Source organism: Sphaeramia orbicularis, chromosome 6, assembly GCF_902148855.1.
Source record: "Sphaeramia orbicularis chromosome 6, fSphaOr1.1, whole genome shotgun sequence".
Lineage (NCBI taxonomy): Eukaryota > Metazoa > Chordata > Actinopteri > Kurtiformes > Apogonidae > Sphaeramia > Sphaeramia orbicularis.
This window is the reverse complement of record NC_043962.1, coordinates 9,574,800-9,593,855: the sequence shown is the minus strand read 5'-3', so window position 1 is coordinate 9,593,855 and position 19,056 is coordinate 9,574,800. Positions and strand designations below refer to the sequence as shown.

General features: G+C 38.8%; 1 protein-coding gene across 1 annotated transcript in view; it reads right to left on the bottom strand.

The window, feature by feature from the left end:
- LOC115420609 (spondin-1-like) overlaps positions 1-19,056 on the bottom strand; it is a 319,353-nt gene that overhangs the window by 178,794 nt on the left and 121,503 nt on the right. Inside the window, 3 exon segments of the mRNA XM_030135980.1 lie at positions 11,253-11,285; positions 11,287-11,391; positions 11,393-11,403. Coding sequence (XP_029991840.1) covers positions 11,253-11,285; positions 11,287-11,391; positions 11,393-11,403 — 149 coding nt within the window.

The following is a 19,056-nucleotide window of genomic DNA, read 5'->3' as shown; positions in this document are numbered from 1 at the left end:
CTGTTAATAATAATAATAATAATAATAAGTATTATTATTATTATTATTATTATTATTATTATTATTATTATTATTATTATTATTAATATTATTATCCCGCCCCTCGAAGGGTAAGCAAGGGGTATTGTTTTTGGTTTGGTGTATTTGTTTGATAACACTTTAACAGCAAAACTATTGGTTGAATTCATACTGAATGTGGTTTATAGATTGCCAGTGACCCAGAATATATGTCATTACATTTTGGGATAAGTTGATCAAAGTTCAAATTTTTTATCAAATTTTTAAATCTTTTTTTTCCCCCCATTTTCTTATAATGGGCGAAATTTCAAATGTCTATAAAAACATAAATTAGTTTCATTTTACTTCAGACTTGGCACATATATAGAGGTAATTGATATGTTGACATTAGTACATGCATAGACATGATGACATCAGCTGGATTGATGCCAAAATTAGCTTCAATATGTGCGAGGGGCGGGGTTTGTTGTGCCTGGCACCACTTGTTATTATTACTTCTTGATTTAGCCAGAGATAGTGATTTGTGAAGAAATTAAAACAATCACACAGCTAGACATAAAGGGAGAAGATTATGTATGTGATTCTGCTAAGTACAGTAGAGTTGATTCCTAATAAGAAGATCCCCCTGGTTTGAGTCCAGCGTCAGTCAAACTGGTCCACATTTGAATTTTTAATTCAGCTGAATTAAATGTATAAGTTCAAACAATTTCCCCAAGAGTTCAACAAACTAACAAATCTGTGTCCGAAAAACGAAGACATAATGTATTTTAGGAGAACAAGCCGTGTTTGTTCATTTGATGTAAAAATTTGAGGCGGCCCCTTCACTCATATTTTTAAGTTGAAACAACACGCTCTATTTTACAGTACAGCAGACAGGAGGTATAAGATGTAGGTCAAGATACCAGAGCCAGTGTGGGCTGCAGGAATTTAACATTTCCTCTGGTTATTGCTAAGTTTACACTTGCAAGATGGAGCACAATGATTTAGTGTCTAAATATTTGCTTACGGGAAAAGCCTGTGGGTAATTTTCCACTGGTTATTAAATGCTGTGTCATGAATTTGTGAACATTATGACGTCTTCCTGCAGAGCGCTGCAGAGCTGACAAGTCCACGAGCACCTTCTGACACAGATGTTCTGGTTTGTACTCACATCATCACAGTCAGAACTCTGGGGTCTAGTCTTCCCTGCTGTCTGTCTGTTTATCTGTCTGTCGGCCTGTCTATCTGTCTGACAGTCTGTCTGCCTGTTTTTCTGCCTATCTGTCTTTCTGTCTGTGTCTGTCAGCCTGTCTGTCTATCTGTCTATCTCTCTGTCTATCTGTCTCTCAGCCTGTCTGACCATCTGTCTGCCTGCCTGTCTGTCTATCTGTCAGTCTGTCTGTCTGTTTATCTGTCTCTCAGCCTGTCTGACTGTCTGTTGGTCTGTCTGTCTTTCTATCTGTCTGTCTGTCTTTCTGTCAGCCTGTCTGTCTTTCTGTCTGTTGGTCTGTCTGTCTGTCTGTCTCTCTGTCTTTCTGTCTGTCTGTCTACCTGCCTGTCCGCCTGTCTTTCTGTCTGTCCGCCTGCCTGTCCATCTGTCTGTCTACCTGCCTGACTGTCTTTCTGTCTGTCTCTCTGCCTGCCTGTCTGTCCATCGCTCCGTCTGTCTTTCTGCCTGTCCATCTGTCTGTCTCTCTGTCTTTCTGCCCACCTGCCTGCCTGTCTCTCTGTCTGTCCATCTCTCTGTCTGTCTTTCCGTCTGTCTGTCTGTCTACCTGTCTGTCTGTCCATCTCTCTGTCTGTCCGTATGTCTGCCTGTCTACCTGTCTGTCTGCCTGCCTGTCTGTCTGTCTTGTGCCAGGCTCAGTCTTGTGTCAGTCAGGCCAGTGCAGGTGGGTGCAGGTCGGTGCTGGGCTGCAGAGGTTGGTCTTAAGGCTTTGTCCACACATCACCACAGCTGATTGCTCCTCTGGATGGTTGGGATTCTCAGCTAAGACAGGGATTACTGACCCATGTCGGCTTCCCACCTTTACAGCAGCCACTTGGATGTTCACAGAGTCTGAACACACAGAGGCTCCACAGAGAATTGAAAAGACTCCATGTGTGCACTTTATTTTTCTTGTTTCAAAAGAAGAAAGACAACTTTAATGTCTCTTTTAAAAATACTGAAGACGACCTTTCTATTCGACTATAAGAACAACAAAAACATAGAAAAAGCTAAAAATAAATAAATAAATACAACTGAACTATGTGTAGAGTGTATTAAACTGCTGCAGTGACACACTTCGGTTTTGGTTTGGCGTCTTCTGCGACTGTCATGTTGGATCTTTAAAGTGAGAAGTGGCCAAATTCAGACAAAATCATCCTATATCATATCCTATATTATAAAAGGGAAGTGGACTCTGTGTGTCTCGGGTATCACACAAACTCCAGAAAGGGCTGACTGTTGCAGTTTGACATATTTATGTATTTGCGGTCAAGGAAGAGACTTGCGAAAACGGCAAGTTGATAGGACCAGTGTTTAAGGTCAGTGTTTCCCAACCATTGTGCTGTGAGAAATCATCAGGTGTGATGTGGAAGATTATCTAATTTCACCTGATTGGGACTGTAATGCCCGAGTTTCCACTACGTAGAACTGGTTCGACTCGACTCAACTCAGCCTTTTTGCGTTTCCGTTACAAAAAAGGACCGGGAATCTGGTACCCGGTACTAGTTTTTTGGTATCACCTCCGCTGAGGTGCCAAGACTGGGGACCAGATACTAAAACGTGACGTGTAAACACTGCAGACCACTGAACTATGTGTAGAGTGTATTAAACTGCTGCAGTGACACACTTCGGTTTTGGTTTGGCGTCTTCTGCGACTGTCATGTTGGATCTTTAAAGTGAGAAGTGGCCAAATTCAGACAAAATCATCTTATATCATATCCTATATTACAAAAGGGAAGTGGACTCTGTGTGTCTCGGGTATCACACAAACTCCAGAAAGGTCTGACTGCTGCAGTTTGACATATTTATGTATTTTTGGTCAAGGAAGAGACTTGCAAAAACGGCAAGTTGATAGAACCAGTGTTTAAGGTCAGTGTTTCCCAACCACTGTGTGCTGTGAGAAATCATCAGGTGTGATGCGGAAGATTATCCAATTTCACCTGATTGGTACTGTAATGCCCGAGTTTCCACTACGTAGAACTGGTTCGACTCGACTCGGCTTTATGCGTTTTCATTACCAAAAAGGACCTGGAATCTGGTACCTGGTACTAGTTTTTTGGTATCACCTCCGTCAAGGTTCCAGGACTGAGGACCAGATACTAAAACATGACGTGTAAACACTGCAGACCACTGATTGGTCAGAGAGTCGTCTCTGTGACCCGCTGTTTTACAAAAAAAAAAAAACGATGCAGGAGTTGACAGTAAATATACCAGTAGGTTAATCCACATGATGACAGCCCACAAAACTATACCACAGCCGGTCAATATTCAGTCTTTTTCAGTCTCTTTGGTGGCTGATGTAAAAATTCAGTATGAGCTTGACGGGACAACACGCAACGAGTGAGATTATCAGCAATTCTCTGAGCAGACGACACGGAAGTAACACGCCGCATCGCTATGACATCCAGGTACTGTAAAGTTGGTAGTATCCTGTAATGGAAACGGTCTCCAGGAATAGTACCTGGTACCCGAGTCGAGTCGAACCAAGTCGAGTCGAGCCAGTTCAACGCAAGGTTATAGTAGTTTTGGATTTTCATTATAGTTTAGTTTTATTTACTTTTGATTTTTTTTCTCTAATTCAGTTAGTTTTAATTAGTTTTTAGAGCAGGTTTGCTAGTTTTTTTTTAGTTTTCATTATTTTGTGAATTTAAGAGTATTTCTATGCCTTCTAAAGATTTTTTTGTTGTTTTTATTGTACAGCTTTTTATGTTTTTAATCTATTGTTGTATTTCATTCTTTTATTTACGTTTTATCTATTGCTCTGTATTCTTATTTTTTTATTTTACTTTTTGCAGTTGTTCTATGTCTTTTAATCTATTCTTCTATTTTACTCTGTTAATTTGTTTTTTCTTTATTTTTCTGTACAGCACTTTGGTCCACTGTGGTTGTTTTAAAGTGCTTTACAAATAACTCGGATTAGATTATAAAGGGTTAATTTTGGACAGTGGATGATACTAAAAAAAAACAAACAAACTAAAAGTTCTTCTTATTTCTTGTTTGAACTCGATGCTTCAGTTTGTGTTATTTTACTTTCTGGGTTCGGTTCTGCTTCTCACATCCAAACTAATACCCCAGTGAAATGCCTGTTTACTTTAGACAAAAACCACTGTTCACTGAATGAGACATTTAAGACGTTTTAGATTATTTTACGTTTACAAAGTCCAACAACTCAATAGCTGACATTCCAGCGGACGGTGTACAATCGAGCCGTTTCACTCAACAGCTCAATAGCGAACATTCCAGTCTACAGTGCATAATCAAGCTATCTCATTCTGCTATGAACCAGGCTGAAGTTTCCATTGTGTCAGGGTGGTTATTAGCCCTAGAGACAGACAGAGCCAGCCAAGAGAGGAGTTAGGGCTGTCCGTCAGACTCTAATGTCTCTACATAACAGGCCAAACCTAAACCGACAGGCACACACCCCACTGACAGCCCACTAACAACACCCTATTGTTTCCTCCCAAATGGCCAGGACACACCTTTCAGTGCCCACAGAGATCCAGAGTGTGGCAAGACCAGACCAGAAGCTTCAGTCCAAGCAGATCAGCAGAACATGGAACAGAGATGAAGTGCAGTTCAATACGGAGAAATAACCACGTCTATGTTTGGAAAAATTAAGGTGTTTTTACACTGTGTACCCCCGAGTACGTTGGACCCCAAAGTCTGCTTAGTTTTATCAATGTGAATGCAAACGTTCCATGTGCAAGTACTAGGGCATTAGTGACTCCAGATTTTTTCAGATTGACTTATTTGTCAATAAAGTTGGAGTCGAGTCAATTTGTCGTGCGATGAGGTCATCACATTGACAGCAGAGGAACAACACAGACACACAGTTGTTCAACAATGAGCAACTTATACTAACATTCACTGCAATATTAACAATGTATAGAGCAGAATAAATGGTAAATGGACTGAACTTATATAGCACATTTTCTACACCTTCATGGTGCCCAAAGCGCTTTACAATTCCTCACATTCACCCATTCACACACACACACAGTCATACACCAGCGGACGACTGCTGCCATGAAAGGCACTGCCTGGGCCTACTGGGAGCAATTTAGGGTTCAGTGTCTTGCCCAAGGACACTTCGACACGTGGACAGTTGGAGCCAGGATTCGAACCGCCGACCCTTCGGTCATTGGACGACCCACTCTACCAACTGAGCCACAGCTGGACAGAATAAAATACCGGAAAGACACAAGCATCAGCAGTCCTTCTCAAGCATTTAACCAAAACAGAACATAGGCTAACACCTTGAATTTTCTGTTAAATTTAAGTGAACAACATAAAGTAGGAAAAGGTTCAGACAGCAACAGCCAACATACACAGCATGTTAGAGAAAAGAGCGCATTGTCTTAATGAAATAAATGAACAGAATGACACACTGGCGGTCCAAATTATTATTCAATATCGGTGGTGCTTCCATGGTTCGCAGAACATTACTTAGACCAGAGTTGTTCTAGATCACAGTCAGTTTAGTTCCTACTCTGAGTCGTCTTCTTCCTTCAGTGTTGGCCTTGCGCTAGTGATGCGTGGGTGTTTTTTTTTTTGTTTTTTTTTTTAAACCGGCTTTGTGGAATTTTTGACCCGTCCCGCAAATAAAGTGACATTTTTTGGACCTGCACCAACCTGACCCGGGTCTTCTGATCTGCACATCACTACCGCTCACTTGTCTCCATGTTTTCATGTATAAAGATGAAAGTATCGACATGCGCTGAATGAAGGCTCACACGCTGTCAGGTGATGGAAGGGAGAGACAGAATAACTCACGACTAGTCGACTCCTCCGAAGTAACATCGACTTGTGGCACAGACATGTCGACAAACCGACTTTTCAGTTAATGCCCTAGCAAGTACCATACCCAAGTTCAGCTGAGGGTGCTTTCACTCAGCGTACCCGAGTCTGTACTGTACTTGTATACATTCACACCTTTACCACAGATGTTGCATTCACAAGAATGTACCGCGACCCGTGCCCGAGTACGAGTGGGTGTTACAGGGCTGAAACAGTAGGTGGTGGTGTGGAAGGAATTCTGTCGCTATCCAACAAATGCGGAAGTCAGAAGAACCCCTAAACCCTTATATCATCAACCGAGCAACTGTTCTGTTTATTTGTCTACGACAGCGGCAGTTCTTGTCTATCTGTTAGCATGTTTGAGGCAAAATGAAGAGGAGCGACCTTCGTTGTCCCTGATATATCACAGAGTGGTTCGGTCGATAAGGTGAGCCCGTGCTGCAAAGATCCGAGGCTTTTTCAGGAGACAACAGTAGCACCGTCTATGGTCTTCTGGCGATTTGGTCATTCCCGTTGTCGGAGTGGTGATTAGGTCACTTCCGGTCTCAGGCACGGATTGCCTTTATACTACAACGTACTGAACTGGAGTCCACACAGTTCGTACCCAGGACTACCTTCTCAACTGGTACAATACTCAAGCAAGGAACGTTTGCATCCACATTGATAAAATTAAGCAGAATTTGGGGTCAAACTCAGATACGGACTCTGGTATGCAGTGTGAAAGCGCCCTGAGAAGGTAGTCCTGTACAGGGGATGGACAAAATAATGGAAACACCTTCACCTCAAGATGATAATGCCCCAATCCATACAGCTAGAATTGTTAAAGAATGGCATGAGGAACATTCTAATGAAGTTGAGCATCTCGTATGGCCGGCACAGTCCCCAGACCTCAACATTATTGAGCATTTATGGTCAGTTTTAGAGATTCAAGTAAGACGTTGATTTCCACCGCCATCGTCTCTAAAAGAGTTGGAGGGTATTCTAACTGAAGAATGGCTTAAAATTCCTTTGGAAACAATTCACAAGTTGTATGAATCAATAACTCGGAGAATTGAGGCTGTAATTGCCGCAAAAGGCGGACCTACACCATATGAAATTATATTTTGTTGATTTTTTAAGGTGTTTCCATTATTTTGTCCTAGCCCTGTATGTTGTGTGTTGTCGTGTGAAAGCGATCCGTGCTCAACAACGGAAGTGACTTAATCACCACCAGACCAGAGATGGCACTACTGTTGTCTCCTGAAAAAGCCTTGGATCCGTGCGGCATGGGCTCACCTTACCGACCAAACCACTCAGTGATATGTTAGTGACAATGAAGATCGCTCTTCTTCATTTTGCCACAAACAGGATAACAGATAGACAAGTACAGCATGTGACTACATCTCTTAACTCCATTCATTTATCTAGAACAGGGCTGTCAAACTCGTTTTAGTTCAGGGGCCACATTCAGCCCAATATGATCTGAAGTGGGCCGAACCAGTAAAATAATACATAATATAAAAATAATGTCAACTCCCAAACTTTTTATGTCTAACATCTATGTTTTAGATTGAAAAAAGTTACCTTATATTATGAAAGTCTTTACATTTACAAACTAATCTTTAAAAAAAAAAAAGTGAATATACCTGAACAACCATGAACAAAATGAAATTTACTAAGAAAAATAAGCGCAATTTAACAATATTATGCCTCAGCTTCTCATTTGCACATGTTCATTACATCTTGCAGATCACAGTGGATCTACAAATACACAAAACATTTAGTAACAGGCAGAATATTGTTTAAATTGCACTTAATTCTCTTAAGACATTTCAGGTTGTCCGTATTTGTCCAGGTTATTTCCACTTTTGTGAAAGGATTCTTAGTAAATGCAAACATTTTCATGTAATTTGACATTTTTTTTATGCTAAGACAAAGATAAACATCTGGAGTGGTCAGTATTTATAGGTTATTGTGATAGTATTTTACTGATCTGACCCATTTGAGATTGAATTGGGCTGAATTTTGCTCCTGAATAAAATGATTGTTAGTATCTGTTGCATTTACAAATTAATCCCATGGGCTAGACTGGACTTTTTGGCGGGCTGGTTTTAGCCGACGGACCGTATGTTTGACATCTGCGCCTTAGTACAGGGTGGGGAAGCAAAATTTACAATGAACATTTAGTTGTTTTTTCTCAGCAGGCACTACGTCAATTGTTTTGAAACCAAACATATATCGATGTCATAATCATACCTAACACTATTATCCATACCTTTTCAGAAACTTTTGCCCATATGAGTAATCAGGAAAGCAAACGTCAAGAGTGTGTGATTTGCTGAATGCACTCGTCACACCCAAAGGAGATTTCAAAAATAGTTGGAGTGTCCATAAAGACTGTTTATAATGGAAAGAAGAGAATGACTATGAGCAAAACTATTACCAGAAAAGTCTGGAAGATACTATAAAGAAGAATGGGAGAAGTGTCACCCCAATATTTGAGGAACACTTGCGCAAGTTTCAGGAAGCGTGTGAAGGCAGTTATTGAGAAAGAAGGAGGACACATAGAATAAAAACATTTTCTATTATGTACATTTTCTTGCGGCAAATAAATTCTCATGACTTTCAATAAACTAATTGGTCATACACTGTCTTTCAATCCCTGCCTCAAAATATTGTAAATTTTGCTTCCCCACCCTGTACATGTAGGTACTCAATGCTCATCCACACCTGCCATGTTTCTTTCTCTGTTTCTCTTCTATATTTTAATTTCCCGTCTTCATGCATATACATTCACTCTTGCCACTGAGACTCAACAGCTCTGTCCTCTCATGGTGCTATCCAGTTGATGCCTTCCAAAAATACTCGTCCCTAAAGGCATTATTCACTCAAAAGAAGTTTGCTAATGCTTTCCAGAGGAGTTTGTTGTGAGACAGAGTCCATCACCATGCGCTGTCATTTCAGGAGAAGGATAATGAAAGGATAAGAGTGTGGTGGATGAGAAGAGCGTGGTGTCTGTAAATGCTTTACATTGTATGCAAAGCATGTAGAAAAGCAGCGTTCCCTTTGGTCTATATTCATCAGATGTCAAGTGATGAAAAAAAATGTGTGCATTCCACTGTTGGATTCTTCCTCAGTGTTATTAACCTCACAGTGTGTTTTAATAAATGGGTTGGAGGGCATGAGCGTATATAATGATGATCACGTCCTTTATAGGCACTGATGAGGCGTGACATTAAGTACACTGGAGTTAGTCCTAGCTCCAGCTGGTTTTGCATTCAAGTCGAAAAAAGGTCAATAAAATTAACACTGGATGACTGATCAAATATCCAGAAGGATGATTTAGGACATTTACATTAATCCCGAACAGAAAGAAGGAAGGAGGAAAAAATAATCCTATGACATTTAATCCAAATAAAATTCCAGAGTTTTCCAGATATTTTCAATTTTTCCCCCGAGAACTTGACTTTATGTACTTTTACATTGCGTGCCTACTTGTTTGGCTGAGATTCTACTTATTGTGGTGTAGTAGAAAAGTACATTTTAACCCATAAAGACCAAGTGCTACTTTTGTGGCAGTTCCCAAATGTATTTGTCTCTCTATTTAATCCCTTCTTGAGCAATTTATTACCATTTATTGTAAATTTAGATCCTCTGCACTTCGCTTTTTTCAATGGATAATCCGTATTTTAACACATTTAATTCACTGATCCACGTGATGATCATAAGACCCTCAAATCAAAGTGAGGGGTTATTATATCAAACAAAGGAAAACTGAAGAAAATTGACTTTATCAGCAAATCTCTCATTAACTGAACATAAACCCAGTGTGTCCATCCACTGGCAGTGATCCAACTGCATGGGTTTTACTGGTGAATCAGTGTTGTAGAAGATTATGGTGTTTCCATGGTACTACGGAGCCTCTGATGTCTAAATGAGTCATATCTGATGACCATGGAAGAACGACAAACTGTATTTTACACCAATTATTTACATGATTGATAGGATTAATGGATGAACAGGTATGAAACAGTTAGATCAGTAGATGGTTTTGGTCATTTGGGTCTTTATGGGTTAAGAAATGTATGTATGAATGAATGCATAATTCGCAGTAAATTAGGTTTTACTGACAGAAACATTTACAAAACATATGAAAACCACTAAAGTGCATGGATATCACACAAACAAGTTTCACTAGAATCATTCCAGTGCCGACCGGTTAGTGAAATCATACCAAGTTTTTTATATTTTAGTACACAGTAGTGGCTTTTCCATTGGACATCTGCGCAAAAACTTTACCGATATTTACTAAATGTTGAAAAAACAAAAGTGCATAATGTCAGTTTTTCCATTTAATCACAAATGCAATGATTTGTTTATTTATTATTGTGAGATGACACAAGAAGTCATTCCATAAACATGGTGACAAACGTGAATATCGTATTGATTTACAGATATATTCATTATTCTTATATATTACTTCTCTATTCCATACTAAACTAAAAAATGACTCAGTTTCCTGGTGTGTCCACACATACTGCACCTTGTTTCTTTTAAAACTCTTCTTCGCTTGTTGTAACGTTCTTCAACATCTGTTTTTTTTTTTTATTCACAATACTCTAGTTGTGGAAAAAGGTCTTTCCATTACAATTTTGCGTGATATACCATTTGCGCTACGCCCGAAAAACCACCTCTTGCCGGCACAAAAACTCTTAATTGAAAAACGAGAGTTTTGGTGAAATTGTCATTTTTCCATTACATACATTTTTATGTGCAAGTTATATTTGGACAATTTGAGGGTCAACGGAAAAGCGACTAATAACAATAAAGGCTATTGTATTGTATTGTATTCTATTCTATTCTATTCTATTCTATATGTTTTCCTTGTGTATTTCTTATCTTCAATGATTACATACCTTTGAACATACTCTAAAATTCAATTATGAGAGAAACTTTTTTCCACACTTTCTTCAGACTTTCACACAAAATTCCAGACTTTTCAAGGTCTGGAAAACAGCTTAAAAATTCCACAATTTTAGAGACTTCCAAGACCTGCCCAAACACCCTGTCATGTGTTTCTTGGTTTGTATTGCATTGACGTCAACACAAAATCCTGATTAAAACTAATAAAGAGATAGGATTATGTTTTCATCAAACTGATTTGAAGGCTCTCTGAAGGTTCCTGGAAGTCCCTCAGAATCATAGCTGGATTCTATTTTCCTGTACCTTGTTCTTGCCGGTGTGACTTGAAATATAAGAAGAACAACCCTACCTTCTGACGAATCTCCTCCTCCATCTTGATGGGGGGACCCTAGTTCGGCCACCTGTCGGACCCCCTCGCTGGCATATCCGCCGTACTCCCACAGGACGTAGCCTTTGGAGTGGGACGCACCAATCAGAGCTGACCAGTGGATTGGCTCTTCCTGAAAAACCAAGACGACTCAAAGTTACAAGAGTTTTAGGTGGAACGGACTTGACAAGATATTAGTACCGCTCACTGACTGTTTGATTAAAAATATTACTTTGGGATGTGTCCATTGTGGATAAAAATGAGTAAATTCTGATGCTTAATGGACCTGTTAAGTGTGTAAAACATATAAGAAAAACAACAAACTATCTTTAAGTTACTGTAAATAGCTGCATGTAGGGCTGTGGGATCTCATCTTAGATCATAATCTTAACCCTTAAAGACCTTGTGCTACTTTTATCGCAGTTCCAAAATGAATACTGTATTTAACCTTTAGTGATTTATCAGCCTTAATCATGATTTAATCCTCTGTATTTGGCATTTTTTCAGTGAAAACCAGGTATTTTTCGATATTAATTACTGATGATGTAGATGTTAATTAAAACCAGTTTAACCCATAAAAACCCAAACATCCAACATCAACCAAAACCATCTACTGATCTGAACTGTTTAACACCTGTTGATCCATTAATCCTATCAATACATGTAAATAATTGGTGTAAAATACAGTTCTTCATCTTTTCATGGTCATCAGATATGACCCATTTGGACGTTCAGAGGCTCCATAGTTACCATGGAAACCAGTGGCGGCTGCTCGTCTTTCAGACAGGGGAAGCTCATTGTCGGCTTACATCAAAAAAAAAAAAAAAAAAAAAAAAGTCAGGTTATTTAAACATACATTGGGCCCTCTGTTCCTTTTTAAGAAAATGGTCTGTGACCTTATCGTACCAAGTAGGCGTCTTTTCCAGGGACTGGACCAGTGTCCTCTCTGCTTAGATTGCCTTGGCCCATTGTGTTGTGGGTGTAAGACTTCAGCCTTTTTAAACTACAGATGCTCCTTTCACTGCGACCTAGCCGACAGTATGATTGATTGAACTATCTACAAAACGATATTAAACTCGAACAAGAAATGATTAATTATGGAACTGAAACAAGAAAAACAGTGAAATTATGTTAAATTGAAACAAGGAAGTCCAATGAGTGTGTTTATTTACAGTGCAAGAAATGAACAAGTATTTCGTAGTGTGTTCTCCTCTCGATTTTCACAGCAGAATGTGCGATGTTATTAACTGAACTGTGTCAGTGAAGGAGTAGATCTGAAAAACAGCTGTCAATCAAACGGGATTCAGCCTTTGACTGATCCTCCAATCAGCACGTGGGATTCTGGCGTCCAGCCCGGCCGAGCTCCGCCCACAGCTCCATTCACCCCCAGAGATGCCCGGCGTCCGGGGGCGGGACAACATCGTGGCATTTATCCAGTTACCGTCCAGTTTTGACGCAATGAAAAAAACTGTTCCACTCAGTCCCATTGAAGCCCAGAGACGCCCACAGTCTACGGACAAATGCACTGAGCAGAGATGGAGGAGAAAACAGAGACACGGGAATGGAGGAGAAGTGAACATTGCGTTTGTTGATTTGTGATAAAGCTGATTTGAACGAACTCATCTTTAAGATGAACGTGTTCTAACACATTTAGAGTCAATAAAATGTCAACACAGCCGTACATATTTAACCATTTAATTTTCGTAATTTTAGGGGAAGCCGGGCCTCCCTTGCAGTCTATGAGAAATCGCCACTGATGGAAACACTGTCATCTTCTACAGCATTGATTCACCAGTAAAACCCATGCAGTTGGATCAATGACAGTGGATGGACACACTTGATTTATGCTCAGTTAATAATTTTACTGAAAAAAAATCACCTTTTCTTGAGTTTTCTCTGTTTTTTGCTACAATAACCCTTAAACATAATCTCAACAGGATGATTAAAGTACATGATCAATGAATTAAATACAGGAAAATACCTGATTTGGAATGGTATTGGAATGGAACAACTGAAAATTATCTTGGTAAGATTTCTTGAAATAAGATTTTCAAGATCTATCGCCTAAAAATAAGTTCTTATATCTCACTGAAAGTTACTCTTAAGGTGATTATGTCTTGTTCTAAGTGTAATGAGATATTTTGACTAGAAATAGAAAAATACACTTGGTGAGATTTAGATTTTTGCAATGTGAGGATAAGATCATTTTCACCTTGTTCCATAGGTAGATTTTTTTTTTCAAATGTTTTTGAATTTTTGAATTAAGCAAAAAAAAAAAATCTTGAATTATGCAAAAAATCTTAAATTAAGCAAAGAAAATCTTGAATTTAGCAAATAAATAATAAATAAATAAATCTGCCAATGGAACAAGTGAAAATTATCTTGGTAAGATCTGTTGAACAAGATTTCAAGATCTATTGTCTAAAAATAAGTTCTTATACTGTTTAGGTGATTATGTCTTATTTCAAGTGTGATGAGATATTTGGACTAGAAATGAGAAAAATACACATGGTAAGAGATTTAGATTTTTTCCAGTGTAGATAACTTTGCAGCACCTGGAGGGTTCAAATTCAAACTTTTGGAACTATTAGGGTCCAAATGCACAAATAAATGACCAAAGACTAATAAAAAGTGGATTTAAGATAAATAATGACCCCTTTAAGGCATATTATGATTTCTAGTTGATCGACTTTTTGCTTGTTTTAAAGAATTCTAGCCAAGAATTTTTTCTTTCCCCAACTGGCATATACAATGATCCCTTGCCAATTCGCTCTTTAAGTTCCGCGGTTTTAGTTATTCGCAGATTTTTCAGAAATATTCATCAAAAAATTTAAAAAAATCAAGAAAAAAATCGCGGAAATTCTGCGAAAATCCACCCCACAGCAGACGAGAGGCAGCAGCTTGCCAGCGAAACGTCAAACGATGACTCACGCCTCCTGTAAGCAACACGAGAAACGCAGACGGCCCAGCAAACCGCTTACCCCGAGCGATCCGACCCCCTGACGGACGAGGACCGGTTGAAATGACTAAATCTGGCAGTGAGGAGCAGGAGGAAGAACAACCCGACGAAGATGAGGAAGTAGAAGAGAGGGGCCTTACTCTTGCTAACTTGCAGAGGCTCTGCAATATCGCCAGGGAATTGCAGAATACGGCCAAGGAAATAGACAACAACATGGTGAGGGCTGTTGAATTCGGCAACAGGATAGAGGGTGTCATGGCCCTGTATAAAAGCATCTTCGCCGAAAAGAAGAAGCAACGGCAACAGCTCCCCATCACCATGTTCCTTGTCCCTCGGAAGCCATCAGCCAAACCCTCAGCTCCCCCGCCAGCCTCCCCGTCTGCAGCTGCTTCGCCAACTCCCTCCGAAGAAGCTGCATTACTAGACGATCCAGCGCCTCAAGTAACATCTGACGACGAGGCGCCCCTAGAAGAGCTATAAGGCTCCCTTGACACCTGTGCATTGTGTCATCTTCATCGAAGTGCACAGGTGTTTCATCATCATCATCATCATCATCATCATCATCATGGGCCTCATCGTCAGTCAAGGAAGGAGCCGCTGGAGTCTAACGTAAGTGTTATTTTATACAAAAATGTTAAAGAGAGAGAGAGAGAGAGAGAGAGAGAGAGAGAGTTCTAGGATAGGCTCGGGGGGCTCCAGCTCCAGTTCGCGGATTTTCGATTTTCGCGGGGGGCGCCGGTCCCCATTAACCGTGAAAAATAAGGGATCACTGTATATGTTTTTTAATCAATATAAGCCAGTTTGACCAGATTTAGGATTACTATTCTTATTTCTAGAAGGGCATTTTTTGCAGTGTTCTTTGCATAATCCATATTTCCAGTTTAGAGAGGTCACATCAGCCACTATCAGAGACTAGATCTGCTGATACTGATGAGTCTGAATATTTCTATGACATGTTTTCATTCCAGACACAAAGTAAACCATTGTTCAGTTGGATCGGCTTAAATTGAAAAAGTTAGAAAGTCCAGAGTCCAGACCAAACTGCTTAGGTGTGAAAGTGTCCCATGTTGCGCAGAGCAGTCATGCTGGTCAGACCTGGCACAGAACCTATTAGCCTTGTCAGGATTAATATTCCTCTCCTGAAGTCCGTCCCAGCGTCAGCCACAGCCGGTGATGAGCTTCACACTGTTCCAGACAGTCTTAGTGTTGTTATCCAGACATTTTGTCTCCATTTTCAGTGTGCGCTCTCTATTCTCCTGTCGAACAGCCCTTTTAAGATCCTTTTTATGATCAGCGCAGTTTTATTCCTGTCCTCGTGTCCACTGGCAAATGCTGATTTCTTTCTATTTATAGCACTTTTAACATCCTTTCTGAGCCACGGGCTGTTATTAGAAAAAACATTTAACAGATTTAACTGGAATTACGGTCTACGCATACATTTATCAAGTTTGAAACTTCATTTGATCTTCTGTCAATATCAATGTGGTGGTAAAAATAGTACCGTCTGTGCATAAAAAAGTATCCCTTCAACTTCCCACTATCACACATGTACCTGTTGTTACCCATACAGACCCAGTGCTGCTTTAATGTCAATTCCCAAATGAATTGTTCTCTCTATTTAACCTTTCTTAAGTGATTTATCACTATTTATTAGAATATTAATCTTCATATTTGATGTTTTTTCAATGAAATCTGGTATTCTTCCATATTTAATTCACTGATCATGTACCTGTTCATAAAGCTCTGATTAAAGTTGACTGCAATAATATCAGAAACAGAGAAAAATGAAGAAAATGTGACTTTTTCAAGAAGATACAGCATTAATTGAACATAAACTCAGTGTGTCCATCCACTGTCATTGATCCAACTCCATGGGTTTTACTGGTGAATCAATGTTAGAGAAGATGACAGTGTTTCCACGGTAACTACAGAGCCTCTGAACATCCGAATGGGTCATATCTGATGACCATGAAAAGATGACAAACTGTATTTAACACCAATTATTTACATGTATTGATAGGATTAGTGGATCGACAGGTATTAAACAGCTTATATCAGTAGATGCTTTTGTTCCATAGTAGATGTTTAGGTATGTTGAGCCGCAGTAGTAATTAAATTCCCATTATGTAATAAAAGTTCAAAATGTAATAGAATGTCACGTCATCTTGTAATAAAGCCACATTATGTAATAAACTGATGCATTTTGTAATAAACTATGTCAATGCATTAGTAGTAAATTTTTTCACATTATGTAGTACATTATTACAGTTTGAGAAATTTATTACAAAATGCACTTGACCACATTTTATAGAAAAAAAAATGTAATTACATGGTTCATTATGTAATAACAATCCAAATTAATAATTTCAGAGCAATTTAGAAGAAATTAGTCACAGGAGCTACAGGTAATATGGAATCACAACTTAACTACAAGTTTAAAGATTAATTTAGCACATCACATTAGTGCATTTTGTAATAATTTCTCAATTGTAATACTTACTACATACTGTGAAAAAATTTACTACTTAATACATTTACGTAGTTTATTACAAAATGCATCAGTTTATTACACAAGGCGGCTTTATTACAAGATGACGTGACAATTCTTATTACATTTTGAACTTTATTACATAATGGAAATTTATTACATAATGTAGGGCTCAACAGGGTTTATATATAAAAACAGAGAAACTAAAGAAAAAGTGACTTTCGGCTCAACAAGGTCTTATGGTTTGTTGTTAGAATAATCTAAAATTTCTGTTGTCTTGGTTGTCTCTGGCGGGACAGATAACAGCTCGCTGTCCTGTTCCACCAGGTAGGACAAATACGAGTGTACTATCGTTAACCCTATAACACCAAACATACCATATTTGATACATGAGTTTTTGAAGCCTTCTAAATGATCAGTGTGGAATTTTGTTTTTCCTTGAAAATAATACTATTAATGGATTAGATTTATATAGGGCTTTTCTATGACACATACTCAATGCATGTACAGCAGGTCCATTATTCTTCACGCACAAATAAACTACATTTGTATCCACAGCTGCCCTGGGGCGGGCTGCAGAAGCGTGGGTGCCAATTCGCGCCTATTCCGACCACCACCTGAGATATTCTACACCAATGTGAATAGCAACACTGGAGGCAAGGAGGGTGAAGTGTCTTGCCCAAGGACACAACAGCACATGACTAGGACAGAGCAGATTCGAACCACCAACCCTTCAGTTATTGGATGACCCCCTCAAGTGTATTTAACCCTATAATGCCGAACGTATCATATTTGAACACGTGCGTTTTGAAGCCCTCTGTATGATTCAATGTGAGATTTTTTGTCTTGAAAAAACCTGATGTATACAATTAGATACATGCAATCACTGATAATCCACCAGGGGGAGGAATTCATTTACCAGAGGGCCTTTCCAGTGACACTACAGGATTAAATTAATGAGGAAGGAGGGCAGAACTTTGGCAATTTTAAAAAGGAATTACAGTTGGTTAGACCATGTTTGTGTTTATTGTTTATTTGTGCATATTGTGTTTTTTGTTTGTTCAAAAATAATATTTGAGCATTGACACCCTGATGTATCAAATATGATACAAAACTGAAACTCATACATGAAATTAATATTTGAAAATCAACCCCAAAAAAATGGGTTGTTCAGAAGGACCAATAAAGGTTCCAGTTTCAAAGAACTGGAATTGTCTGTCAATGATTTAATGGTTCGAGATCTCCTATCTTGCATGTTTTAGATGTTTCCCTCTTCTAGTCCACCTGACAGTCGTTACCAGGCTTCTGCAGAGCTTGATGATAGGCTTATCATTTGAATCAGGTGTGTTGGAAGAGGGATACATGTAAAACATGCAGGATAGCAGATGTGGAGGACCAGGATTGGACACTGTTGATTTACAGGGTTAAAATTGGTTGATAACACTGGTCAACAACAAATTTATTGTTGAAGTTTGTTGAGCTGATTTAGGATAATTTTGGTGTGCTGAATCCAAAAATCACATTAATTTTGCTCAATCAGGTCAACTTTCTGAACTACAGGGGTTGGACAAAATAATGGAAACACCTTAAAAAATCAACAAAATATAATTTCATATGGTGTAGGTCCGCCTTTTGCAGCAATTACAGCCTCAATTCTCCGAGGTATTGATTCATACAACTTGTGAATTGTTTCCAAAGGAATTTTAAGCCATTCTTCAGTTAGAATACCCTCCAACTCTTTTAGAGACGATGGTGGTGATAATCGACGTCTTACTTGAATCTCTAAAACTGACCATAAATGCTCAATAATGTTGAGGTCTGGGGACTGTGCCGGCCATACGAGATGCTCAACTTCATTAGAATGTTCCTCATGCCATTCTTTAACAATTCTAGCTGTATGGATTGGGGCATTATCATCTTGAGGTGAAGGTGTTTCCATTATTTTGTCCAACCCCTGTATGCTACATATTGGCTTTTTAACATTTTTGCTTACATTTATGGGCATTTTCACATCATATGATACAAAATTCTTTCATATTTCTTGCAATAAACGAGTTCTGAAGATTTTACTTTTGCCAATTTATGATTAATGTTTTTTTTTAATATTAAAGGTGAATGAAATGGCTTCGACTAGAAGATCTTGCAGAAATAAGCCTGGCGTATTCTGCTACATCTGCGGTGAATACATAATAAATAATTAATACATCCTGTTAGAAAATGATTTTTTTTCTCTTAAAACCTGTTTTGGGTGAGAACTATATAAAAATCAACTGATAAAGTCACAAAAATGTAATCAATTTTGTGAGAAGATCAAATTTTTCAAAATCAAATTAGCAAAA